This window comes from Eleutherodactylus coqui, chromosome 5 (assembly GCF_035609145.1).
Source record: "Eleutherodactylus coqui strain aEleCoq1 chromosome 5, aEleCoq1.hap1, whole genome shotgun sequence".
NCBI classification, from domain to species: Eukaryota; Metazoa; Chordata; class Amphibia; order Anura; family Eleutherodactylidae; genus Eleutherodactylus; species Eleutherodactylus coqui.
In genome coordinates this window covers 101,102,745-101,120,849 of record NC_089841.1, presented here as the reverse complement: position 1 = coordinate 101,120,849, position 18,105 = coordinate 101,102,745, and the positions used below count along the sequence as shown (strand labels likewise).

The 18,105-nt window shown below is 40.2% G+C and overlaps 1 protein-coding gene across 1 annotated transcript in view; it reads left to right on the top strand.

Moving 5' to 3' along the window:
* The window catches only part of EDIL3 (EGF like repeats and discoidin domains 3), a 649,344-nt gene that overhangs the window by 516,624 nt on the left and 114,615 nt on the right, over positions 1-18,105 (top strand). The window contains exons 6-7 of the mRNA XM_066602963.1: positions 5,394-5,549; positions 9,939-10,083. Of these exons, the coding sequence (XP_066459060.1) occupies positions 5,394-5,549; positions 9,939-10,083 (301 nt within the window). The remainder of the gene's footprint in view (positions 1-5,393; positions 5,550-9,938; positions 10,084-18,105) is intronic.

Genomic DNA, 18,105 nt, shown 5'->3' with positions numbered 1-18,105 from the left:
AGGAAAGATGAGCACGGCGCAGGCAGATAATCAGTATGGAATTAGAATAAAAGCAAAGTATCCTACGCAGGCTCCCCAAGGTTAGTCGCTACAATGAGAAGTAATCTTTTGAAGCTGGGACTGAACCTAGAAATGTATTCCAAAACAATATCTAAGCCACCTTCCTCAATGTCTAGCTTAGCATTCAAGGATCACTCACTCTGAATCATTTCCTTTCCGACAACCATGAAGTCATAAACAGTCATAATTTCATTTTCCTAGTTGAAAAGTTCCGTATTTACTTTCTAAGACTTCTCTAGCTAGAGGGGTTTCCTTTTTCTATAATTTTTTTTTTCTGCGGCATTGCCCTCGGGCCTGTTCTGACCTTTCTTATCCCTTGCTAATCTGGTTATATTGCTCAAAACCAAGATTTTCTTCCTTGATGTATTAATGTCAGTAAACTGTTTCACTGTGGAGCAAAGAGACAACTTGTTATTCGTCTGTCAGTACTATTCATAAGTCTAGACTGCATTAAACAGCTGGAAGAAAGTGGAAAATCCCACATGAGCAGGCAATTTGCCTTTCATACTAAGATTCGGATTTTATAATGCATGCTGTACAAGACAACTTGCATTTCATCTATTCATCTCACATCCTTCATAAAATTAAGTCCCACACACTGCTTAATGTGAGCTCAAACTATTTATCATTAAAAAGGATTCCAGGCTCTGCATGAAGAATATTTCAGTAAGATTTATTGCGCTATTTTGCTAAGTCTTCACCTATAAAGAACCACAGTTGTCCACCTTTGGGTAATTTGTCAGACGCATTGATCATTCTCTTCATGTTGAAAATACAACCCAACTACCTTTACATTTCCAAGGTTCCTTCCGTTTCTTTCTCTAAGGACAATGAAATGGCAAGGTTTCTAATCCTTATTCAATTACCAGGGCAAAGCTGGCTAACGACTGGTGGTTGTTGCCCTTGAGCACTGAACTTGAGGAACGTTGTTGCATGTGACAAGTGCTTTCATTGTGCCTTTGTTTGCCATGCTAAGGCCATATAAATGATTGATGGTATTCATTCGGTTCAAGATACACAGCGTCTAACTTCTAACTCATAAAAATTCAGAGTGCATTGACTAAAGGAATTATTTTTCTAGTGTTTGTTGAGATACGTTTCTGTATGTGTAGCAATAATTTGGTCAGTTGGTGCTACGTTAGCCTTTTTTTATTTGGAAACTAACACTTTTCTTTAGATACAAATCATGTTTGTTCTTCCTGTTCTCTACAAAATAATTGACAGTAATAAGAACAAAGTGAAATATGGAGAAAAAATATCATTGTGGCGATAAATGATTTATTTGCAGCCATGCTCATACTGATAATAAATGTCCTAATTCAGCAGTACTTTTGAAGGACAGGTTGACACGAACATTAAAATACTGAATGGTAATTTAGCATTAGTGAATCGCATTACTCATACCTTTTGTGTATCAATTATGATTTCATCCAACAAAGGAGACAATATTAAAAAGCCAGATCATTTGCTAGCAAATTGCGGTCTATAGAATGGTAGTTTTTAATTTTCTGAACTGTGAATTACAACAGTCAGAGACTTTAAACTGCAGTGCTGTTTTTTGATGTTGCTGCAAAAACACGACTGTCCTCTTTGTCATGTAGTTTCTAGTTATGCATCCGGCTGCCAGAGACAGCTGGGAATCCAACAAGGAAGACAGAAGTGATTTTTACCAACTTCTGCTTTCTTTTTTGTGTTGTACACATCCCCCAATGAGTTATTGGCTTAAAACAAAGAATCTGACAATGCCACTTATCCCGTTCCTCATGGTCCTGTCAAAGTAGAAAAGCTGTTACCTGGACTCCTATGGTAGCAGCAAAGGCTTAGCCATAAAGTAATTATAAATTAAGGGAATAATAGAAGACGGTTCAGAATTTTTCATTTTTGCACACTTATGTCTTCTATATGTCTAGTGCAGCTGATGAATTATGCAGGGCTTCTGAACAAAAACAAATCAACACAGTAGTTTTTATATACGTTTTACTAGGTTGGCCTTCTGGTCTGGTCATATATCATGGTTGAAAAAATGGACTGTTTTCAGCTACCCTTACCTTGAGACAGATTTTTATTACTTATACATAGATTTCACCAGTGAGACCCCCACTGATTCTAGGTGCAGCGTCCCATATCCTCCTCTTCTCCTCACTGCAGGCTTTCATCTTCTTCTCACTGCGGGCTTTTTGCATAACGAGAAGGAAATTGTATGGAGTTGTGGTCGCAGATGCCCAGTTGACTGTATTAATCTCCAATGGGGCTGACGTAGCTAGCCAAGCACTGGTACTCACCTATTTTCATCAGCACCATTGAAATGAAGGGAGGAGCAGCTGTGCATGATCAGCAACTACTCCATTCAATCTGACATTACTGCAGGTGGGTGAAGAGAGCCCACAGTGAGAAGAAGAGGAGGACACAGGAACCCATTCTCGAAATTTGTTGGGGCTTCAATGGTGGACGGGGATAAAAGTCTATGTTGGGATAATCTAGGACTGGTGTGAGATAAAACACACACAGGACAGCAGCAACAGCATCTCTGTGTACCCCCTGCCTCCAGCAGCTCCTTCTGCCACCTTTTCCTCTCCCTAAACTTCTAAGGAGAGGGTGGGAACAACTGTAACCTGATCTCTCAGTATTTTGACCTCTGTGTATGGATTTTGTTCAGTAAATTCTGAGAGCATGGTCAGTGTAGGAAACGGGCAGGCAAAGAAGTGGCTGAAAAGTGGAGAAAAATGCATTGTTCTGTAATAAAATATATTACAAAATATGTTATTGTTGCTTGTGTTGTTGATTTATAAAAGAAGTTTAAAAGAAAAATAAAAGTTCCGTTATTCTTTAACAACAGAAGAGAGATATTATTTTTAGTTAAACAAAACTATGCATCTTAAATGTTCTTTATGTTCGACTTCAGTAAGTTTTGGAAATTTTTTATGAGAGTTCCTGACTCAGTGGCTGTAAGAAACAATCAATTACTTCTAGGTCATCAGATCACTCCTGTTTCAGATACTCCTGAGACTGCCCTGCTGAAAATTAATCCAAAATCAGTTTTCTAGCCAGAATTGGGCTCCTTTTTAAAAAAAATCCATTTCAGAACATGAAATACTGCGGCTGGTACTTTGGTCCTATCAATGTTGAAGTCAGAGAGTTCAAGCCAAAAAACATATCATTAAGAGGTTTAGGACCTTAATTCTGATGAATAATAATGCTGTCTGCTTAATAATAAAAGACAATAAAGCCAATTTATGAGCTAGCATGCTTGACTCTTATCATACAATATCTTTATCATTAATATGTGCAGCCATGTCTCCACTAGGGGCAAACACCTTCATTGGGATTAGCAGGGTATCCCAATAATTAGACCCCCAAAACCCAGTCTTTGCACTGACATCAGACCGGAGTAAGCTTTATATTATGAATGGAGCTGGACTCCAGAAGGTATATTTTATTATGTTACATAATATTGCCATTCTTTCTCACTAATAGTGAAATCACTTCAGACTATACCATTGTCTCTTAAAAAAAATCGGAACTGAAATAAAAAGGTGAAAGGCTTGAGTCGTCCCATCTCCAAAAATCATCATGGTTTTCTTGTACCACATAGAAAGTCTTTAAAGAGGGAATTGCTTATTTTTGAGTGGCTATACTATATATGGAGACAACTAAATAATAGCACATTGGACCTTGTTTGGTCTCTAGAACTACAGCAGTTCTTTGTGGCAACTATCCATAGGTATGAAAGGACCCAGGGTGCCAAGAAAATATTCTCTACACTATTACTCCATCTCTACCAGCCTGGACTGTTGACACCTGACAGGAAGGTTTTATCGATTCCTACAAAATTGTGCTAAATTTTGACCTTCCATTAGCATACGCCAACAAAAATCTGGATTCTGACCAGATGATGTTTTTCCATTGCTCAGTGATCCAATTGTTGTGCTTCTTTGCCCACTGGAGTCTTGTCTTTCTGTTTCTCCTAAGGCCCATTTACACTAGCAGATGATCGCTCAAAGATCACTCAAACGATAGTTTAAGTGACAGCTTTGAGCGATCATTTTGCATAAACTATTAAGTAGCTACTCAGCTACTTAAGTACCAATTATGTGTGCAAATGAAGCCTTTGCTGAATGCAGTTAAAAGCCCGAGGCTATTATCTGCACTCAGATCCTTTGTTCTCCAGGGGAAAACAATGCTATCAGCACTCCCCATGGAGAACTTCTCATAAGAGTGAAGGACGATTTTTAGGTTAACAATCAGCTAGCAGTGCCCAAAAAGCGCATGATGGGCGCACGTTTAGACGTGCCAAGGATCGTTAAAACGATCTCCGATTAGCGATTTTTTAGCGATCATCGGCTGGTGTAAATGGGCCTTTAGCAACGGCACTTAAACTGGTCATCTGCTACTATAGCCCATCCATGTTAAGGAATAATGTATTGTGCATTCGCATACATTAGTTAGAGCACCAGCATTGTATTTGAATACCGCTTATTCATCAAAACGATTCTTGACATTCTCTTCTGAGCCCTTTCATCAACAAGCTGTTTATGTCCATAGAATTCCCCTTTTACTAGATGTTTTCTTCTGATCATACCATTCTAAGTATAGTCTCAACACCATTGCAAGGTTGACAGTGTATGAAATACCAGTCCTGGCTAGTCTAACACCAATGACTATGTCTCATTCAAAGTCACTCATTTAGCATGATATTCCCATTCTAATGTGGATTCACACTGAAACTGATTCACAGAAAGCTTGCTCATTTGACTTTATGCTGAATTCTGGAGTTACAAGGAACCCTTCACTTGGCATTCCATACCGCAGCAAAATAAATAAATCTTGTTAGTTGTATAGCGCCAACTTATTGCGCAGCGCTTTCAAGTAATTTATTTATCACCCCCCATACCACCACCACCACCACCAAGCTAGGTACTCATTTTATTGACCTCGGAAGGATAAGTTGCCCTTGAACCGGTTACCTGAACCAAGCGTGGATTGAACTTGCAACCTTCAGGTCATGAAGTACTGCAGTTCTGCTGCCTTAGCACTCTACATGACTCCCTGTGGATTATGATGTGGAATGAAATGGTTTAGTTCTTCTGACAATTCTGCATCAAAATCGACAATGAAACTTGTGGATTTTGGTGTGGAATTTGCACCCGCTGATTAAGGTACGGAATGTGGAAAACTTCTGCCCAGTGGAAGGTCTCATTCAAGGAAACTCCAATCATGAAAGGCCAGGTGTCTTTAATAAAGTCGCCATGCGGTGTAACATTAGATTATCTAGCTTTTAAGAAAGGTTATACAGCTATACATAAACATGACTCATATTTATTATTTCTCAACAGATAAATTTGCAGAGGAAAATGAGAGTCACTGGCGTTATTACTCAAGGAGCAAAAAGGATAGGAAGCCCAGAATATATAAAATCATACAAGATTGCATACAGTGATGATGGGAAATCATGGTTAACATATAAAGTAAAAAGAACCAATGATGACATGGTAAGTTTCTTTTGTAGACTCCTTGAACTATATTTCTGTTGTATTGCACTATGAAGTTGTTCTATGAGATCTCATAAATAGCTATATAAAAACTCCCTATTATACATTGTATTAAAGGAGTTATGTAGAAATAATAAATGTGTATGAACAGTGGCTTCACTTTCTGATATACACTATACATTACATATCTCAGTGGTTCTACACTTAAGGGTCATCTCCATGGGCGGGTCAGATCCTGCATGCGGGAGCCTGCAGCGGAATCCAACCCTGCTGGTGGCCAAGGACACTGCTTACCCATCCGGGTCTTCTTTTTTCTCCATTGTGAATGTTTGCGGAAGCGCTGGCCGATGCATATAAGCAGTACAGTTTTTTCCTTAAACTGCTGCTTTTACCATGTCATCACTAGGCTATGACATGGCATCTGCAACCTTTCTGCAATGTCAATTCTGAAAGGACCGTGTGTCAGACGGCCTCCATTGAAGTCCGAGCGGAATCCGCGAATAAATAGAGCATTCTGCAATTTTTTTTTTTCGGCGAGCGGAAAATCACAGTTGTCATCCGCTCATGTGAGCAGACATGCAGATACTGCATGATTGTCCACACGGAAAGCAATCACAGTCAAGCAATCGCGACAAAATAGGCAGAGGAGGCAGTGATTCAATTCTTGTCTTACATATGTGGTAGCGAGGGCAGAATCCGCAACGCCACTTTTACATATCTCTGAGCTCTCAACTACTTACACCCAACATAAGACCTTGCTCCTTACCCTCACATGCATAGGACTTGAACAAAGACTGTATCGCTGCCTTCATTTCTGGCCCCCAAAGTTCAGACTCACTTAGAGCAGCACATTTTAAAAACGTGAACCATGTATGAGAAAATATGTACCCTTTAAGCTCTCATATTTGTCATTTATACACAACCCTATAGAATGTGTTTGGAATTTGCATGGTGAATATTGTTTACGTAGACATATCTCATTTATGTGGCTCCATGGAATGTCATTAGTAGTGATGAGTGAACTTTTGAAAAGTTTGGTTCAAATTAGTTTGAACCCCTAAAACTGATATATCACACTGTCTAAGAGTCATAAAAGCCCAACATAACACTCTGAGAAGGTTATACAGGGTTTTAATGGCTTTTAGGCAGTGTTATACACCAGTGTTCAGGACTAGTGCTGAGCAAACCAAACCAGAAGAACCCTGTTTTCAGAATTTTGCCAAAATCTTCGTTCGGGGTGTGCCAAACTTTTAGCAGATTTTGACCTGAAACAGGATTTTACTGGTTCAGTTCACTCAACATTAGTCTATAGTCATATAGGATATGAAGTAGTACATAGGGACACTGAGGTATTTTCTTTTCATGAACAGGGTATACACAAAATTGTAGCATCACCAGGCTTCCTTCCTCATGATGGCACATGGCATATCTGTAATACCTGGAAAGACTGTAGGAGATTTACTATTGGAAAGATATTAGTTCTCTGGCACAAATTGTGCCAGAAAACTGTCTTACTTGGTTTCCACCACATTTATGATGTGTTTTAGACACTTTTTGCAAGTTGTCCAACAAAGGAGCATGGCTTTGTAAAAATGTTTGTGGTCCAAAAATTGTGCTTAATCCATACTAAAAGTAGAAGCATTACATAAATTGATGCTCCTGTTTCCATGTTATCTAAACTATGTTACCATATGCAAGTGCCCACTTGTGTCTGTAATGAAAAATTTAACTGCAGGCACAGCTGTCATTGATTTCAAGGCATTAACAAGCATGGGCTGCTCTGACCCCTATGTATTGTCACAGACAATCTGCTGATCAGCTGGAGTCCCAAGTCACCGACTCCAGCAGATCAATTATTGATGTTCTTTTTTCAGAATTTCTTAAATTAAACCCCTTTAATTTCTTGAGTAAGGAGATTAAGTCCTTACAATTGGCACAATTGTAAGGGATTTTCATTGTAATTCAGGATGTACTGAACCATGAACCTTGAATTATAGCACTGACAAAAGCATAGGGAAAGTCACTTGGAGAAGAGTTACTGTAGTATCTGTCACCTTTAACACTTAAGTTTGATCTCGGAAACGTCAAAAGACAAACAAATGCGCATCTCCTCATCAAAGCTGGGGAATCATAGTGAGATTTAAGTAGTTTTTCAATATAAAGAGAAAACAACAGGGAGTATATAGAGGAGGAAAACAAAGAAAAACACATACTCACCTGTTCAATATCCTCCTTTGTCCAATGTTTTTACTAAAGGTGTCCACTGGTCCAATCTCAGAGCGTATAACTAAATTCCACACCACCTCCATACCATTCGCAACCTGATTGGTTGTTTGGATTAACTCATTCACGGTGATTGGTTATTTGGGTTGGCTGATTCACAGTGATTGGTTATTTGGGTTGGCTGATTCACGGTGATTGGTTGTTTAGGTTGGCTCGAGTAGAGGTGGTGTGGAATAGGGATATATGCAATCCCAGAAGTGACTGCATAGGTCACATGTTATTCATCGCTCGTGTGTATGCATAATATGGAAGGGGAGAAGCCATAGCAATTCAGAATAATGCACTCACTGGGGCACTATTCACTATTCATACCTGTCCTGGGTTCATGCTGCCCGCAGTTTCATCAGCATAAACCTGACGACTGAAGTCCTTTAATAAATCTCTTGAAATATTCCATTTAAAAATGCGGAACATAAAATAATCAGCCATTGCATTAAAGCCTTAGTACTAAGTAATCAGTTTTGTCTTGGTTAAGATAAATTGACAGTATAAAAATTAGCTAATGATTTTCTGTAACTCAAGCTGTTGCACACACTAGAAATGGAGAGCTAGAAAGGTACATTATAATTAGGACTAGAAATTAACCTCTCTGTCTTGGACTGTTATGAAAAGATACTACGGTACAGTGAAAGCTAAAAAGATCAAATAAAATACATACATACATGAAACAGACAACAAAATACTGCTCATTTACATGACTACATCAAATTTCATAAGACTGCATTTCGCCCTCACTCTCACAGTGCTCAGCCAATCAGAGGCAGCACTCAACCATTCATGAGTTCATGAATGGGTGAGTGCTGCCTCTGATTGGCGGAGCGTAGCGACCAATCAGAGGCAGCTCTCAGCTGTCATTCAATAGCTGAGAGCTAACTCTGGTTGGCTACAGTGCTCAGCCAATCAGAGGCAGCCCATTCAGCAGATGGGGATTTTAAATCCCCGCCTACTGAATACTATTTGGAGCAGTGCAGGAGAAGAGCCGGCTGGATGCGGCTGAGCCTCGGCAGCTGCAGAGAGGTGAGTATAGATTTTTTTTTATTTCTTACACATGTTTAGGATGGTTTACAGGGAAGGGCTTATATTTTAAGCCCTTCCCCGAAATTCACTGCAGCGCTGGCTGGCAGCCTATTGCTGTCAATGGAGCTGGCTGTATTGCTGGCTCCATTGAATTCAATAGGAGAACATCGCTCTCCTCTGCCACAGCTAGCAGTGTTTTTCCGCCTTGACGCCCGCTTCAGTCACACGAAATTTTGAATGCGTAACTGATGCATTCAAAAATTTGTGCATCAAAACGCCCATGTGACTGAGCCCTTATATAGTAGGGAACACTCGTCTTCTTCTATGACCTCCCCTCTATAACATCTGTACACTATAATAGAAAAATCACATTTTTGCTGATAAGGTAATATTCTTTGTTAGTAGAAAAGCTCTTTTAATCTGATTCATCATAAATGGTTACTAATAGTGTTGAGCAAACGGAAACAGTTGAACCTTGTTTTGGGTAGAACTTTGCTAAAAGTTTGGTTTGGCGTAAACCAAAACTTCAGGAGGTTCATCGTGATCGGATTTACTAGAAGGTGGAGGCCTAATGTGGCTCAGTGTTTAGCACTGTTCACTTGCAGTACTAGGGTCCTAGGTTCAAATCTGACTAAGGAAAACATCTGTGTGGAGCTTGTATGTTCTTCTTGTATTTGTGTTTCTTCTTCTCAATAAACATATGCACTATATAAGGTGACTATTATTATGATACAACATCATACACACTTCATGCAGATGTTGTTCTTGAACAGATTTGAAGCTAGGACTCAAGCACTGAAAGGCAACAGTGCTAATCACCGAGCCACATTGCCCCACCACCAGATCTTAAGTAGTGTCAGACAATAGTTTTAGGAGTATTGGTGAAGTTGCAGTTCAGTTTGACCTGATTTGGACTGAACCAAACTTTTGGCCAAAATTTGGTGAACCGGAAAAACCCAACTTTTGAAACGTTTGCTAATTAGTTAGAAAGCAAGTAAATGAGTAATAAAATATATACATATATGGTAAATGGAAGTGTAGATCTTAAAAATGTTCCAGGACTAAACTTTCCTCTTTATTTTAACACAGGTATTTCGAGGAAACGTTGACAACAACACACCCTATGCCAATTCTTTTACGCCACCTATTCAAGCCCAGTATATACGCCTGTATCCACAAGTGTGCAGACGCCATTGTACTCTGAGGATGGAACTTCTTGGATGTGAATTATCAGGTTGGTCTAAATGTACTATGATAAAAGCATTTCCCATTCTTCGTTTCCGAGCACTCTAAAGTAATTCCTATTTTTAGACTCTCTGCAGTAGAATGAGGAAATAGGTAAGCAGATGTTTGGTTGGCCGGTTGTGTGACAGAATGAAACACTGCATAGAGATGCTAGAGTTTAGAGAATAAGTATGAAGAGTAACATATTTGCAGCCAAAGGTTAAAAAATGTCTGAAACTGACTGTTCATCCACATTTATTTTACGCAATGATAAGATGACCAAAACTGTGAGATTGCCTCTGTTTATTGTTACAATGTATCTTTCTTTTCCGCTGTATTATGTTATCAGGATACTTATAAGCAAACACTAACACATAAGACCACATATCACGATAAGCATGTTAGTTTTTGTTAGCAAAATCTTTATTTTACTTCATATTTTTCCCATGCTGTATATTTTCCGATAAAAATGAATATTTAACAGCAGCCGAGTGATTTGTTTTATCTTCTAAATGCTAAACTATCACTATTCCATGTGCAGCAGCTCCAGCAAATAGATACATGACCTAGCTCATTGACTCTCCAGCAAAGTTTTGTGAACAAAACCTAAAGTTTGACCCTTTTGTCACATATTATCTTAGACACAATGCCTCGAACGCAGTAAAGCAATTTCATTTTGCACATTTTTTTTTGTCCTCTCCTAGAGCAGGCGGTAAATCCATTTACAGGTAACGTTTTAGATGGCTACTCTTATTGTATAAGTGGCGGTCGCTGAGTTCAAGTGTGATACAGCAAAACAATTTGCGTTAAATGATTTCTAGCCTTCCAGAGCCACACAAAAATGACACAGAATTGAAAATCTGCTGCATTAATCTTCCCGTTTCGAGTCTATCAGGATTTGGTGAGGTGAACAGAAGGCTTAATAAAGGTACTTCAGCAAATTAGCTTCTCGTTGTCTTTCATTCCTGACACCCAATTTCAAAGTTGCCCAAGTTATCAGCCATAGACTTGCTAAGTTAATTGGTTTCCTGCTTGATTTTGATTTTCAAGGTCATGACATTTCACCTCAACGGCAGCACTTATGGCTTATACTAATGCACCAGTTCCTGCATCATTCTCTGTTCTATGCTAGTGATGTGCAATATATCTATAGGGAGAATATAGAAGAAAGTTGATGTATAATAGAAGTTGATTTTTACTAAAGGTGAGGTATAGATCTAATTGCCGATTAAATCAGAGTGATAGTATATACTGTAATGGGATTTTCTTTATAACCAAATATCATGATATGTATCATAATCAGTCATTCTCACATTAACTGTAAAACTTAAAAGATCTGCCTGAAACTGTACCATTGATAAAACTAAAAATGTTTGATATGGTGTTAGCCAGTAGAGCAAAATGTGATTTTTCTCAGTAAGAGAAATCATGTAATCTTGTAGATATGATACCTTTTAATGGCTAACAAAAATACATGATGTTATAGCGAGCTTTCGAATCAATGCAGGGTTCTTCCTCAAGCTTTCATTTAAGCCTGAGAAAGGACTCTGCAAAAGCTCGCTATAACATCATGTATTTTTGTTAACCATTAAAAGGTATCATATCTACAAGATTACGTGGTTTGTCTTACTTAGAAAAATCACATTTTGTACCATTGATGGCATTGATGTCTCATTCTTAAAGGGGTTGTCTGGGGAAGTAAACTTACCCAAATGCAGTCCAGGTCCAAAGGTACCAGCTGGTTTAGTTCTTGTTAAATTCTTATGTAAGTTCATATGGTTTGGATTTCCCTCCCTCTTTCTATGGTGCTTTGGGGGCAGGATAATTTTAGTCACTAAGAAACCCCCTTCTTTATCATGGCTGATGCAGGGAAATAATAAGGGGCTGGCTTAGTTATTTAAATGAAGCAATCAGCCAGCCTTCTGCAAGATCTATAACAAATGACCTGCTTTTTACGTCCATCCTGGAATGCCAACGGAAACTTGAGGTTACTTGACACTAGGGCAGTCAAGACAGATGTCTAGCCACCCTTGCTTTATGGGTGGCTAGACACAAGAACAGACATTCAAACAAGCCCCTAATGTTCACCTACCAACTGACGAATGGGACAGGATAATTCTGCCCACCAATGGATGGGTATCCCAAATAAACATGCATCGAGTGTCCAACAACCAGTGGACGGGTGGAACAGATATAAGACGGAATACAGACATAAACCATGATGGACAAATTAACCAAAACACTCACCATACATATCTGCACACATAACAGAATGTATGAGGTATTAGTTTGTGGATTGGCCAAGTCACTTAAGCCGGCAAGCCTATATCAAGAGTCCTTGTTGTTTCATGGGTCCCTCTAACGACACAACCGAACACAGGAAATGTGCCTGCAAGCAGGGTGATCATCCCAATAAGGACAACGCTGTGCTGGAACTTAAGGACCTAACTAGCCCAGAGATCGTAAACGGTACCAGCAGCACAAGACACTGTTCCCACTAACACAGAATGAAATGCATACACAACTGAGCAGGACTGTCCACACCACATATCTGGCAACCAGCTCAGATGCACAGAACATATCACAGCTCACACCCGCAGAGCAACAAGCATGAATACAAACACAAGGAGGAATGAGGAACATCAGCTCCCTCCAGCCAGAGGGCTGATATTTATATGCAACAGACCAGTGATAATTGGCTGGCTGGAGAACACCACACCCAGACAGCTCAATCATGCCACACCTGCGGGAATGTGCTCCTGGAAACCTAGAGTACTACTGGTCCCAGAAGCACAACCCAACACTATTATAGCAACAAGGCCAGGATTAGAGTTGTCATTACCACTAGAACCAGACTAGATTCAGGTAAGTTAATTTCCCCCCTTTACGACAAGTCATCAACGTTTCACTGTGAAGTTGTGACCCAATTAAAGCATAAGCCATCAGGGCTGTGGTTGAGGAGAACCTTTTTAAAGGGCTGTACTGACTGTTACCCAATAAGCTCCTATGGAATAGGCATGAAAGCTGAGCATCCTGACTATGCATCAGGTGTCAGCTACCTTTGATGGCTGACACCCAGCCATAACAGCTGTGATGGGAAATAACTCCAATCATTCAGTTCTGACAGCAGCATTTAAATCTCACAAAAAGTACTCCAGGTCCTATTCAGGTCTCATAGCAGCCTGGAGTCTTGTGAAGGTCCCCAAAGATGCTATGTATTAATACAATGCCTGTAGAAATACAAAACACTGCAATACTGAAATACCACTGGAGAGCACAGGTCGTCCTGCCAAAAAACAAGCCTTCACTGCACTGGAGGAAAAATCAAAAAGTTATAGTGGTCAGAAGACAGTGGCAGGAAATTATTTTTTCAAGTCAGTTTGTTTTAAAAAAGTAGTAAAGCAGAAAAAATACTATATAAATTTGGTGGTGTCATAATTGTACTGACCTACAGAACAAAGTTATCCAGTTATTTTAGCTGCAGCTTGTATACCGTAATAACAAGCCCCCCCCCCAAAAAAATAAAAAAATAAAAATTATGAGATTGTTTTTTTTCAATTTTATTCCACTTAACATCCAACATTTTTGTAGTTTTTCAATTCATTATATGATATGTTAAATAGTACCATTTAAAAACACAACTCGTCCTCAGACAGCTACAGTATTACTAGTACTAATAGTATTACTAGTATTACTATTAATTGTGCATACTGCTGTTAGTGAATAGAAACACTCTTGTTTCCATTTAGACCTAAGCCGGCCATACAAATGTTGATTTAAATGGCTGTATGGTGAAAATATTGTTAATAATTGGCATGTAAATAAATAAATACATTTCCAACAATACATTGATCTCAATGAATGTTGATGAGTTCACAATTGCCTTTTCCATAGACATCCGTCTGCACAGACACAGCGCTAAGAATGCAAGCACACTGCCTGCGTTCAGTTAGAAAGGGTAGGTACACCAACTCCGCTGATCTGCAAATTTTTATTGCCCCGTCGCAGTAGAAGTAGTTAGCACTCTTGCCCTATTCGCTCTAAGCACAGTACTGTGATGGAGTGCAGAGAGCAACACTGTGCATGATGCAAGCAGAAAGTATGCCAGCTGGGCCCACTGGTATGGTAGTTGGCTGCTCCTGAGTACTGCACCTAGGGGGTGCTGTAGTAAACTGTGTCAGCTGAATGCTGGCCGCCTGTGTGTTGCTGAGTGAGGGCTGTGTAAGATGGCATAATATAAAATCTCTGTGCTAAATACACATCAATAACGGGATAAGGAAAGCACAAATGAGGCATAATGCTTTTGGGCATAATGCATGGGGAGAGACCCCCAAAGTTTGCTCTGAGACTCTCGTCGTTGCACTGCACATGATAGACTTTTCTACCTAACAGGAGCCATATCTCTAAAAAAGCTAGCCCAGAGTGGATTCTTTTTTTTATTATGGAAATATTCATGTTTGCCATAACATTTCTGAAATCGTCATTGGTTACTTGAAGATATATGTGATGATGGAAGAAGTAATAATGGCAGGAAATTACTGCAGTAGTTGACGGCAAGCAGAAATATCTTTCACTTTGCCATAGATGCATTTATTCCTAGTTTTTGGTTAGACCTCTATACAGTACTGACTGAAACAGCGATGCCGGACTTAATGTATTTTCTCAAATCATTTCATTTTTGACTTCTGCCAAAGGTTTCAGAAGTTCTTAACATTGCCTATGAATTACTCAGGGATATGGTTGAAGAAGAACCATACAGAGTACATGCAAGCAGTGTTCAGATATATTAGGGGTAATTGAACTAAAAAAATATACGGTACTTTTCTTGGCTTGCTATACAATGCTTGCAACCTTTTAAGAGCCTATAGATCGCTTCATCAATCATGTATAGACCTAAGAAGGCTTGAAAGCAAGCAATTAAAGCCTGTTTAACTGGGCTATAAAAGTTAGATTTAAAATCATTATGTCTTGTTTTATCTGTTACTAAGATGAAATGGCTATTTTCACCTTCAGTGTAGCATGTTTTTAGTAAAAAAGAAAAAATTGTGGACCCTCACCAATCACATTGCTACCCCTTTAAATGCATAATCAAAAATGACCAATTATTTAAATCACGTTTTTTATATTAGGCATATTTTTTAAAGTTGTTGGTGATTTTTTTTTAAATTTTGCTTGTTACTATCTATAATTATTTTTTTTTAGAAAGACCAGTCTACAGGTCCCTTGGGCCAATGTGGCTGTAAAGCATATAGCTGAATGCTGTTAAAGGGCTCAGTCACACGGACGTTTTGACGCATGAGTTTTTGAATGCATAACTGATGCGTTCAAAAATTTGCGTGACCGAAGTGGGCGTCACGGTGGAAAAAACGCTGTTAGGAGCGTTTATCCGCACAAAAAGAGCCCTGACGGCTATTCCCTGCTGGATGTGAAACCCCTGGATGCTGTCACATCCAGGGGCTTCACCTGTGGTCAATGGGGCCGGCGGCAGCTATGGCGGCCCCATTGACATACAGAGAACATCGCGATCCTCTGCTACAGCTGTGGCAGAGGATTTCTTCATCTCTGTGGCGAGTCCCATTGTCACTGGACACTGTTACAGCATTGATGAAGTAATCCTCTGCCACAGCTGTCACAGCTGTCGCAGAGGAGCGCAATGTTCTCCCATTGAATTCAATGGAGCTGGCAATACAGCCGGCTCCATTGAAAGCAATGGGCTGCCGGTAAGCGCCCAGCATCCAGGGGTTTCACATACACAAAACACCGGTTTGCCGCAGTTACATGAGTTTTGCGAACTGGTGTTCTATAACCGTTTTTCCGCATGTAAAATTCGCACATGTGACTGCTGCCATTGAAAATCATTGGTTCTATGTAGTGCGATTTCTTTTTTTACGTGCGGAAAAACACATGTCAAAACGCCCGTGTGACTGAGCCCTCAAGGAGCTCATAAAAGATGTCCACCCCCCAGTCTTGTACAGACCATTGGATAACAAATAAATCAGAAAATAAGGCCTGATTAGAGAACAAAAAATGTTTCACAATCTGATATTAATTAGTAAAAAAAATCTAGGTGATTCATTCCCTTTATGTCAGTGTGGAACATTTTAATTCATGAACTGTTATCACTTTTGTGCTTTTAGCTTTGAAACAATGTCTCACATTTAACACTAATGTTAGTTTGCAAATTTGTTATTCTAACTGAATCATTTATTTTAAATGGGTTCCATATGTAAATCAATATATTTTCATTCTTGGAATATTATGCGGGGGGAGCAATTTAGTTTTACTTGATTTTTTTCTTTTGTACTTCATATGCTTGGCTCAATCAATGGACTTTTAATCATAAGGAGACCTCTCAATACTTTACCCAACATCCAGTTCAGAAGCTCAACACAGCATACGTCTTTTCATGTACTGTTTTTTTTTCTACTTGCTGCATATGTGTTGTTGGGAATTCTCATGGAACATAAATTAAATAGGGCCTATAGATCAGATCTTTACCAAAAGGATGTGCTTTCCACTAACATTGTGGAGTTGTATATCAGAACTAGAGATGAGCGAGCATACTCGATAAGGCAAACTACTCGAGCGAGTAGTGCCTTATTTGAGTACCTGCCCGCTCGTCTCTAAAGGTTCGGCTGCCGGCGCGGGTGAGAGGTGAGTTGCGGCAGTGAGCATGGGGGAGTGTAGGGGAGAGAGAGATCTCCCCTCAGTTCCTCCCCGCTCTCCCCCGCCGCTCCCTGCCCCCTGCCGGCACCCGAATCTTTAGAGACGAGCGGGCAGGTACTCGAATAAGGCACTACTCGCTTGAGTAGTTTGCCGTATCGAGTATGCTCGCTCATCTCTAATCAGAACGCTTTTTTTGCAATTATTATTTGCAATTTTTTACTCTTTTAACTATATTAAATAGCATACATTTAAGTCAATAGAAGCCTATTGGCAAAGGTGACGTTATGGAGATTTCCCAAGTTATGCCTTAAAATACTTTGTGATTTTGTGCTACTCTATTGGGGGCTGTACATACTATATTTGTCTATATGTAGCTACCCAGTGCTTGGTGCATCCTATGGAAATCTGTTTTAGGATGGGAGAATGCATCTACATAGAGGAGAAGGGGAAGGGATCGGGCCAGAGAGGAGTCATAGCCTAACACTACCCTGTTCTGGTGAGGGCAGCGAAAATTATGGTAGTCACAGTGGCACCGCTGCTCCTGTACCTTAAAACGTGGCCTGATGTCCACGCTGCACCAGTGGTAAATTTAGGTCACATCTAAGTGGTGCTCCCTAAGGTGTACCCGAGTAGTCAGATAGGGTGAGATGGTAAATCCCAGTGGGGTGCTACCTGCGGAGTTGGGTAAGGTAAGATGTTGTTTTGTCGTGACTCCATTCCGGACAAAAATAATAAATCTAAAAATGAACAGGCTCAGGCCTATCTGTAACTGCAGCTCTCCATCTCACACGAGCCTAGGGAGACATGAGGAAGCCCTCTAGCTCTGAAGGGAAAAGGGGTTCTTTGGCCTCCTTCAAGCCTTCGGGATGACCAGAGCCTAGTTGCACAGTAGGATCAATAGGGACTCGTGGAATCCACAGAGATAGTAGGACCTAGGAATTTTTGAACAGCAGTGGCACCTGCAGGAGTTGGGGGGTGAGCTGTTCCGCATTAACAGCAGGAAGTGACTTGGGACCTGATAGACCGGGGACATCCGCGGAGGTGGTGGAGTCTGCAGGAGAAGCGAGGCCTAGCTGGCTTGAAGGAGATCCCTTACCCTTCCCTGCATCTGCTCTCGGATCAGCAGCACCCTCAGGAGGGATAGCAGAGATATATAAGTCTGCAGGGGAGCCATTCAGATCCTCAGCGACGTACTCGCAGATAACCACAAGGAGTACTTTCTTCTCCGGCAGCAGAGCGAGAATCTCTGGCTTGTCTCTGAACATTGGAGGGTAGTCTCTTTTGGAGGGTAGTCAGCTGGAACTCCACGGAACAACATCCTGAAGTTAACGGGGAAGGGTCTCCAGGCCTTGCTTCTGAAGATCAG